The following is a 9,382-nucleotide window of genomic DNA, read 5'->3' as shown; positions in this document are numbered from 1 at the left end:
CCCAACTGTAAACGTCACTAAAACTGAAACTGCCTCCTGCACCAAGCAAAAGGAGAAGAGCACTCAAAACCGTAAGAACTCACATTACAGCACTTATTGCCTCTGCTTCGAGAAAGCACCTCATGCGACTGTGGTATGGAGAAAATTTAGCACAGACCACATTTTATGGAAACATAAGAAAATACAGAAGTTTGCCATTTTAAAATTATTTTTCCATGAAATTATATTAACATTTAAGGATACATGTATTTTTACACCTCTTCCCTAACGCTGCTCCTTCTGTTCAAGAGAACTAGCGATCCCCATGATAAAAGCTGCTTCCTTTTCCTTTGGCTGATTTTAAGTATTATTATAATTTAAGCATTTTAAGTCATGGCCGTAGTGTCCAGTCGTGCTCACTTTCTTCCTCTTGGTATGGCTAAAGACCACTTCATATAAATAACGGAGTACTTGCTACTTGGTAGTCCATGATTACAGTATTTTCCTATGCTTATTTAGAAACACAAACACACAACACTTACTTTTCGATGTAGTGTCCAGGTCTCTGTAGCACATTTTGGAATTGCAGCACAGAAAATGTAAACCCAGAGGAATGCAGGGGGAAGTAACAAAAGCCACGGCTCCACAGAAAAATAATGCAGTTATCAGAATCTCTACCACTGCATCGAAAATGCACATGATGTAAAAGGTCATACTAGTACAGACTCTGCCAAGGGAAATTTGTTCAAAAGGGTAAAATTCTGAACTGACATAAGCACCTCGTCATGTGGTTTAATTCAAAGGAAATTTGGACGGGTAATACACAGGTTCGGTACAAATGAATGTGGACCTACAGACCTTACATCCGGCCAGTTCCCTGGCTGCTAACCTGCCCAGACCCAGCTCCGGGGCCAGGGGAGCGCGGCGTGGGGAGGAATCCTCCTGCCACACACCCCAAGGGCTGCCCTGCAGAGGGAGGGCAGAGCTCCTTACCCACACACAGCCTCTACCTGCCCCAGAGCGAAGGCTGTCAGTGAAAGAGCTGAGAAGATCTGCTAGGTGGCAGAGAAGGAAAACTCTTCAGAGTTATCATATATGGAAACACATTAACTTTCCCTCCAAATTACCCCAACACTGCTGTCCCAGGCAAATACAATATTCAAAGTCACAGGCTAGTAATCCTTAAAACGAATCTGGGGAAAAGTCACTGCGCACCTGGAAGCCAACTGTCTATTGCACCTCCTTCTCTCCTCATAGTCAGGATTACTCCTGCTGTTTGTTTTTTTTTCATGGCTGAAGACTGAATGATGCAGCCTCAGAGTACTGCCAGCCTGTAAGGAAACTGCACTGTCATTTACACATGCAGAAGCGACTGACTTCTCTGCATTAAATGATGTGAACTAAATGACTTGAAAATTTACTTCCAAAGAGAAGCAGTAGAAGACACAATGTCTTCCTTGTCTTTCTGTGTTGGAAGTCAAACCATTTAGTCCTCCGAGATCTACCTTCCATTTGAACTTACCTGCTTTTTTAGCCAACTATCACCTGCAGTTGCATTTGAAGTGCATGCAGGAGAGTAACACCAGACTGCACATTGTTAGCAAAAGCAACTAAGAGCTTTGAAAGTCTTTTGCTTGACTCTGAAAAAACAGCAATATGTGTAACACTGGGGGGTTGGTTTTTTTAAGATTAGTAAACAAAAAGCCTTAGCTGACACTGTCTGTATCTAAAAGACACTAATCATTTTTGCCTTTAAAATTTCACTAGCAGAAAATGCTACAGGGGTGTCCTTACTCAAGCAAAACTATCCAATGCACTGTCATTCACACATGAAGCTTTTTTTTTCTTAAGCACAGGCTATTCAGGTCGTAAGCATTCGTTTCTGACCAGAATGCTTTTATTTGCAGATCGCAGGATTTTCTACTGTGTCTAGTGAAGGCAACTGCCAGACTTGCAGGGACATCATACGACACTCTCTCCATTTCTCATTTGCCAGATCCTCAAACACTACGTAGTTAGCGAAGTGAGATCCTCCATGCTCTACAGTGTGGTAGTTAGCCATATACGAACCAGGATTTTCAACTAAAACAAAACAAAACACCAAGAACTTTGGCTTCTATTCTGAAAATCCAAAAAGTCACTGACGAGACTACGTTTTTTATAGTGTAAGTAGAAATTTTACTTTTTAAAAAGTAATAATTAAACACTTAGTTACATAAGGTACCGATTTGTCAACTGGATAATCAGTTGGAAAATTGTTTCCAATATGGGCTTTAAAACATTCTTTTACGTACATGCAAAATATAACCATACCTCGTCTCTGCAGGAGAGAGACCACTTGTTGTCAAAGGAAAAAAAAAGCATGCTGAAAGTTGTAATTAATATGAGGAGTGGCTCTTGGTAAGAGTTGTAACTACAGTCATTTTATCTGTTGTTCAGAGAGACTTGACTCCAGTATTAAAATGTTCTGTGGAATAGCAGATATGAAATCAATTAATTGGCACAATCACAAGTTTGCAGAGGATTACAACTAGTGTCAAACGTTTTGCTGCTGCTTTAAATACTGGTCATTTTTCCTTTGGTTACTTCCTATAATGCAGTATTTGTGGTAAAAGGCGACAGTGTCAGCTTTTCACACAAAGTCAAGTCATTCCTGCTGTTGACATTTAAGAGAAAAAACTATTTCATCACTTGGTAAGGACATATAAAGTATAGTTTATTTGGCAGAGGAACTAAAATACTTACTACAACTCCGAGAGGGAGCTGAAGAAAAACTACACTCTTCATTCTTCTCCTCACTTTCAACGTTTCTCATGAAGTTCAATTTGGAAAACTGAATTCATCAAGATAAGATCAAATAACTGGCCCACCTGAAGTAAACAGCACAAGGTGATGACCCATTTGAGTTGCCTATTATTATCTGAATTTTCATGTTAACTACCTAGGTTTAGGTATTCTCATATCGATTTATAAAGTACTTCCAAATTTTTGCAGACCTTAAGCTTACATGTTAAGGCACTTACCATTCAAGTAAAACAGTTTTTATATAAACAAGCCTGGGAGATGGAGAGAACATTTTACCAGAACATCCATTCTTTTTTTTTTCTTGAAAGAAAAAAAAATAACATTGACCAAATATTTATAAAATTTTGCATCAAGAGAAAGGTTGTGTTTTATTATCTGAAATGAGCACAAAGTACACCTTCCACAATAACACTGAAAGCAGTGCAAAGACTGACAGTGACCTTTGACTAAAGGTAGTTCTGTAAAAAGAAAAATACCAAATAAATCAGTGCCCTGCTTTGATTGTTGTAAAATTTTTTTTTTACATAAAAGTTGGTCCAAACTTACAAAAAAAGCACAAATGTGCATAGTTCAGAAGATCTGAAAGAGTGCCATAAAAAGCTGATGTCCCTAAATTTAGCATCCACTTAAAACCGCCAAAATACAAAATAAAATTCAGAACTAGAGTTTGTGAACATGTACAATCAATTTATCTAGTTTTCAGACAGCATGAGTTTTAAGCATTTTTAATTTTTCCTACTGTATGCAAGACCCTTTTCCACATAAAAATAAAGCTGTTGAATTAACATTATTCAAGTCTGTTGAATTGCTGCTTTAAACTGCAGCTAGGGGAAAAAAAAAGTTTTTCCAGATAAAAATGATGTGCCTGAGGAAAAACAGATACTCAATATGGTAATCCTCTGCCTCGCCCTCTCACTGCAGATGTGCTAATGTGTCCCCTGTATCCTTGGGAATATCCGGGTCCTTGGGCAGGAGAAGTCCAAGTCTGTCCATGCATGTGGCTGATGCCACTGGGGTTTTCCTGTAAGTTACTTCCGTAGCTATAGTTGTGCATCTTTGCGGGCAAAGAGTGCGTGCTCTCTGGCCCTGCAGAAGCGTCACCGCTGCTCCCCAGCACCGGGATCGGGCCGTGGCTGTATTCAAACCTATGGTCTTTATCTCCACTAAACAGCATGGGGCCAGTGTTGAGGTAAATGTCTCCATAACCAGTTACTGAGCTGGGAAAGGATTCTGAAAAGGCCAGCGGAGGAGGAGGGGCACCACCAGAGTGAGATGAAGCAGTACTGTAGTTATCCAAAGACTGAATATCTGAGTTTCCAAGGAAGCTCCTCCTTTCTAATGCTCCTGATGATCCGCTTCCTATTCCATCGCTACTGCCATAATGGGCAGATGAGAAGGAAGACGACCCAAAGCTATCCTTGTAGTCTGGGCCTGTTACATAGGAGTCTCTAGCCTGATAATCCACGCTCGTCTGTACTGGCTCCTCTGTTGTCGCCTGAGCTTGATGCTGAGCAAGCAGCTGCAGAAGAGCTGCTTTCACTCCTGCGTGAGGATCTGTTCCTGAAGAGTTAGTTATAGGCAAATGCTGGTTCTCTGTCCGATAATCAAGGTCTTCATCAGTGAGAGGCGGAGGCTCCGGTGGCTCTGGGGGACGCTGGTCTGGAGGCAAGATCCGAGGGCGTTCTTGTTCGGGTGTTCGGTTTAGAAGCCTCATCTCGGACGGCCTAACCAAATCCTCTTGACCTAGGCAGATGAAAAAGAAAAGCATTGGAATAAAAATACACAGTAACAATACCAGAAAGGAAAGGACTCTTTCCTGGAACAATACAGAGGTTTGTTACTTCAATTCTCATTAGCTTATTAGTTAAATGTATTGGTAGTTGGACAGATTATTCCAGAGAAGGCAACAGCTCATTTGCCTCAGGAGGGTGATGCAGGTTTCTCCTCAAAGCAAGATTACCAGGCAAGCAGTTAAAGAAAAACCATACAAGTTCCTTCAAACCAAACCAAACCTCAAGCACCACATAAAGACTAGAAAATTCAAAGAGGGATCAGAAAAGATTTGCAAATAGGCATAAAAGTCTTGAGGGACAAAAGGCCACCCTTTCAAGGAAAAGCAAAACTTAAGGTTAAAAAATAACAGAACAACAACAAAAAAACCTCCCAAAAAAAACCCCAAAACCACCCCCACACCACTTCAGAGTATTTCTTTCAACAGCTGCAAACACCACTGAGCAATACATAAATCACCATATAATAAAGCTGAAATAGCAACCCAGAAAGATCAACAACAGAGGTCTAAACTTAGAAGACTACGGAAGCCGCTAGTAGACCCCAACAGAAACCTTGAACCATGCATGCTAGTGGCAGTTATGGGTAACCTCTTACAGAATTTGACAGTAAGAAATGGCTGTAGTCAGCATTGAAAACAAAAATAAAATACCCTGTCCCCAAAATAGGCTTTACCTAAACACACAGTCAAAATTGGTGAATTCTGTCTATGAATTTGCTAGAGAAGATTCTCTTCACTACAAACACCGCTGAGAAAACCCCAAACCCCCAGAATAACGATCAGTGTAACTGTTTCTGAAATACTACCAGCACTTGTGTACCTCTTATAGTAGGGATCATCTTTTGCTCTGTCTGCATGGCGCCTGTTACAGTAAGACAAATTCTATGATCCAGATGTAAAACATGACAAATCAATTTAATCATCTCTCCTACACTCACACAGACTCATATGGTTAACATGTTAGCTCTTTATCCCCAAACTATGACATCTCCACTGCTCAAGGTATCTGCCAGTTAGCAATAAAGACTTTCAGTACCTGCAGATGTATATAATGACTTGATCAGATGGGGGTAGCCAGGTGCTGGAGACTCCACATCGTCCCGGCTGACGGGCACAGGAGTGGTGGGCTCTGGAGGCTGCCTGAGTTGTAATGACATTTCATTTCCTGATCCATTTTCCTTCTCCTCCAACACAAAATCTTTTTGTTTTGTTTGCTGAGCCTTTATTAACTGAGACAACAGAACAGCAAATGCACTCTGTACAGCTGCCTGGGCAGCATCAGTCTCAACTTTAGGCTGACTCAGCTGAGCAGGTGGTACAGGAGGCTGCGTGACGGCCGGCTGTTTTAGAGGCTCCTGTTCTGGCGGTGGTGGCGGAGGCGGCGGCGGCTGCTGCTGCTGTTCTGACTGTTTTTCACCTGCTGACAAAATTCCAGCAGGAAGATTTATTTTATTTAGTTGCTGCTGAGTCTCTGGGTTTACCTTAATATTCAACACTTGGGCAAACTGTGCCAAACTAACACTTGTTTTAGACTGTAGCAGGTTTAGCAGGATTGCCACTTCATTCTGGTTTAACTGCTGTCCAGTGCTTGTTTTTGCTAAAGACAAAAAAGGTGTTTTTAAGTATTATTTAGAACTGGCACATTTCAGAAACTCAAAAGTAAAACTAATCTAACATGGCTGACACAACTGGCAAAGCATAGGTTTGGACAACACAGAAATGGAATGCTTTTACACATTAACTGCCTTTGGGGGAGTATCTATAGGAAATGGGATAGTAAGATCCAACACAAAGCAATTGGCTTTCACGGAGTGCACACATGCACTTGGACAGATGAGAAACAGCAAGCTGGAGCTCAATTTTCCGTAACACAACTAAGCTGGGGCTTAAGGCCACCTGTTACAGGCTACTCTAAGATTTCCAGTCCCCACAAAATGTCCTATCTTTGACATATCACATCCCCCTGTTAAAAAGTGGCTATCTGCAAAATGCATTTCCAGTCATACCTGGCCTGTTCTAATTCAGCATCTGAATTCTAACACCTGCTCAAGTGGCCAGGCTCTAGGTGACCCAGAAGCTAGGGGCATAAATGCAAAAGCAAGTGCTGAGTTTGAAGGACAAGAAGCCAATCAGCAAGTAGCAGGAAAATGCAGGTTTGTGATGAGATACAATTTCTTCAATGAAGTGGAGTTTGCCACAATTAAGAGGAGACTATAATGATGCGGGGGAATATGAAAGAGGAAGTAAGAATATCAAAGTAGTTTCTCAATTTCAAACACCCATTGTGGTAGTTTATTTTGAAAGAGGAAATGAAGCAGCATGGACTTCAACATGCCCTATGAGTAGACGACTTAGAGAAGAAAGCAGGTAAAAACTAAATAATGAGTGTGTGTGTCTGTGCTGGCAGAGCCCTGAATTTTTGTAACCTAGAACAACACAAACATGTTCTGTCCTCTTCTATCCCTGCCATTCTGCTAATTCACCAATATATTAATTCATAGCAGATTCAAAACCATGCCTGAAAAAAATGGTGTCACACACAAAAATATTATTTGCCTTGAAAAACTAAGAGCAGCACAGCTGGAAAGTGCTGCAAAGCCTACAACCCACTAACCTACTTGTGGATGTGCACCAGGATAACAAGCACTCGGAACCTACTCAGGGAGGATCTAGGGACCTCAACGATTTTATATATTTATATAAATATAAAAATAAAAATAAAACTAGCTTTTATTTGGCAATACAGAAAACCCCATAATTTCTAATGCATGGCACTGCTGGCTCTCACTCCGACGTCATGCTTAACGGTTGATTTTGTAACCTCTGGGGATGGTACGCTCTACACTCAAACTTCTCTCAGACTCTCAGTGAAAATTCAGCAGAAAAATGCCAGACAGGAGAACTGATCTACTTATTCCATACTCTTTGGTTAGTTTCAAGTCCATTCCAAGAAGAAACTGTATTCTGGGAAATGTGTCAGTTTCTTCTAGAACAGAATTATTGAGCTCTACATAGCTCCTGTTAAACTCTACGATGCAATAACCTGGGGGTGCCATTCATGAATCAGAACATTAGCAATTGATCCAAGGTGTTTTTAACGTCTTCTTTTTGGGGTGCTCAGAAACAAATGCGACAGTTTTGTTGAAAGCATGCATTTGTAAATGAAGTTCTTTAGTGTGCTTTATTGGTATATTATCTAAGGTACATTATGGCTTCCAGAAGTGTTTTGCTTAACACAGAAAACACTTCTGTGCGGAACTGTCTAAGCTCCACTGAAAGTTAAATTGTCTTCTTTTCTACCTAGATATATTTTTCTATGTACATATGAGCAAACAGGATTATAGGTCTGAATGATTCCTTCTCTATTTGTTTAGTTCATTTTACATGGTTAGTATTAATGACTAATAAACACAGTAGTCTCATTGGGCTACCTGTTGTAAAAGCACAAAGAAATAACTACTATTCTTCGGACTCTTTAAACTTCCATACAGTTTTCATTTGTGGAGGAAAAAAAATTTAAGGGCTACAGAAAGCCATGCTTGAAAATGCTGCCAAAACTTTAGGCTAAACATACAGAGTAACAGAAGCTTACAGCTGGCTTACAGTGAGAAACAGGATGAACAGGAGCAAGAGGCAAAAAATTGCAATAAAATACAATCAAAAGAATTATTTTCTATGTATCTTTGCATAGAGTATTTGAAGTTCTGCTCTACTGTTAAATTAAGAGTTGATTCAAGATGGTTAGTATTAAAGAATTTTCAGGCCCTGTGAATGCATTTACTGTTTTTCTTCAGCTGAACTCCTGTATGAGTGCCACAGGCTTTATGGTCACTTTGCACAATCCAGAAAGGTCTAAATCAACCTCATCAGGTATCCATTTGTTATTGTTACTCGCATATTTCTAAGTGTTATGAGGGAACTATCACTGAACTGCTGAGTATCTCAAATGGTGTCCACATAGGAAACCACTACTTTACATTATATAAATAAAATTGGTCTCCAAGCAAGATACTTCAGTTAAGTTTCAGAATTAATGGCTGTGCAATCTACAGAGGTAGCTACTTCGTGTTATACCAGGCTTTGGGGTTTGTTTTTGGGGTCTTTTTGTGTGGTGTTTTTTTTAATGTTTGTGTTTTTTACAACTTGGTTTAGCCCCAACAACTTGTAAAGCTCAGTACTAACAACATGCAGAGGGAATCTGTTTCATTTGAAATGATGATTGTTCTAAAATCTGCCTTCTGATCAGTTTATCAAGACCAGTAAAGCTCCTGCAACCATGGAGATTGTAAGGAACTTAGAGCAGCAGCTGGCTTGTGGGTTTACAGAAGAATTATAGATGAGCAAGAGATATAAACCCCTCAAAATGCAGAGCAAGGTAGTTCCTCTGACCAGATTGAAAAATTAAGTAAAACCTAACAGGAACACCTAGCTTCCAAAAGCAAAGGTAAATCTTTTGTAACAAAGATTTCAACTTACAATACTGTTCCTCCTCCCTCAAGAATCCAGGAGACGTCAGTAGTCTGAAAATAACATCTAAAATTTCTAGAGGTGCAATCCAAGTAGAAGGTAATTATAAGAACCGAAAATATTACTGACCAAGTGCTACACTAGAGTTGCCCTGAGTTTTGAGTTGGGAAGAAGTTTGCATGCCTTGTGGGGTGTTGGTTCTGCTCTCATCCATGCCTAGAGACAGATCCTTCCTAGGGACTTTAGATGCTGTTGAGTCATCAGTCATGCCCATCTGCTTCTGTCTTCTGCGTTTCTTACTCCACAGCTCATGGCAATCCTGCCACAAAGGAAGGCTGC

The 9,382-nt window shown here is 40.3% G+C and overlaps 1 protein-coding gene across 6 annotated transcripts in view; it reads right to left on the bottom strand.

The window, feature by feature from the left end:
• Positions 1–3,117: 3,117 nt before the first annotated feature.
• Positions 3,118–9,382, bottom strand: part of CDK13 (cyclin dependent kinase 13) — a 45,642-nt gene continuing 39,377 nt past the window's right edge. The window contains exons 12-14 of one of the 6 annotated variants that reach the window (XM_075083695.1): positions 9,173–9,378; positions 5,613–6,173; positions 3,118–4,527 (exon numbers count right to left, since the gene is read on the bottom strand). In XM_075083695.1, coding sequence (XP_074939796.1) covers positions 3,668–4,527; positions 5,613–6,173; positions 9,173–9,378 — 1,627 coding nt within the window. In that variant the 3' untranslated portion in view covers positions 3,118–3,667. The remainder of the gene's footprint in view (positions 4,528–5,612; positions 6,174–9,172; positions 9,379–9,382) is intronic. The other 5 variants (XM_075083697.1, XM_075083698.1, XM_075083696.1 and 2 more) reach the window with 5 other exon arrangements.

Source organism: Phalacrocorax aristotelis, chromosome 2 (assembly GCF_949628215.1).
Source record: "Phalacrocorax aristotelis chromosome 2, bGulAri2.1, whole genome shotgun sequence".
Taxonomy (NCBI): Eukaryota; Metazoa; Chordata; class Aves; order Suliformes; family Phalacrocoracidae; genus Phalacrocorax; species Phalacrocorax aristotelis.
This window is presented reverse-complemented; position numbering and strand designations above follow the sequence as displayed.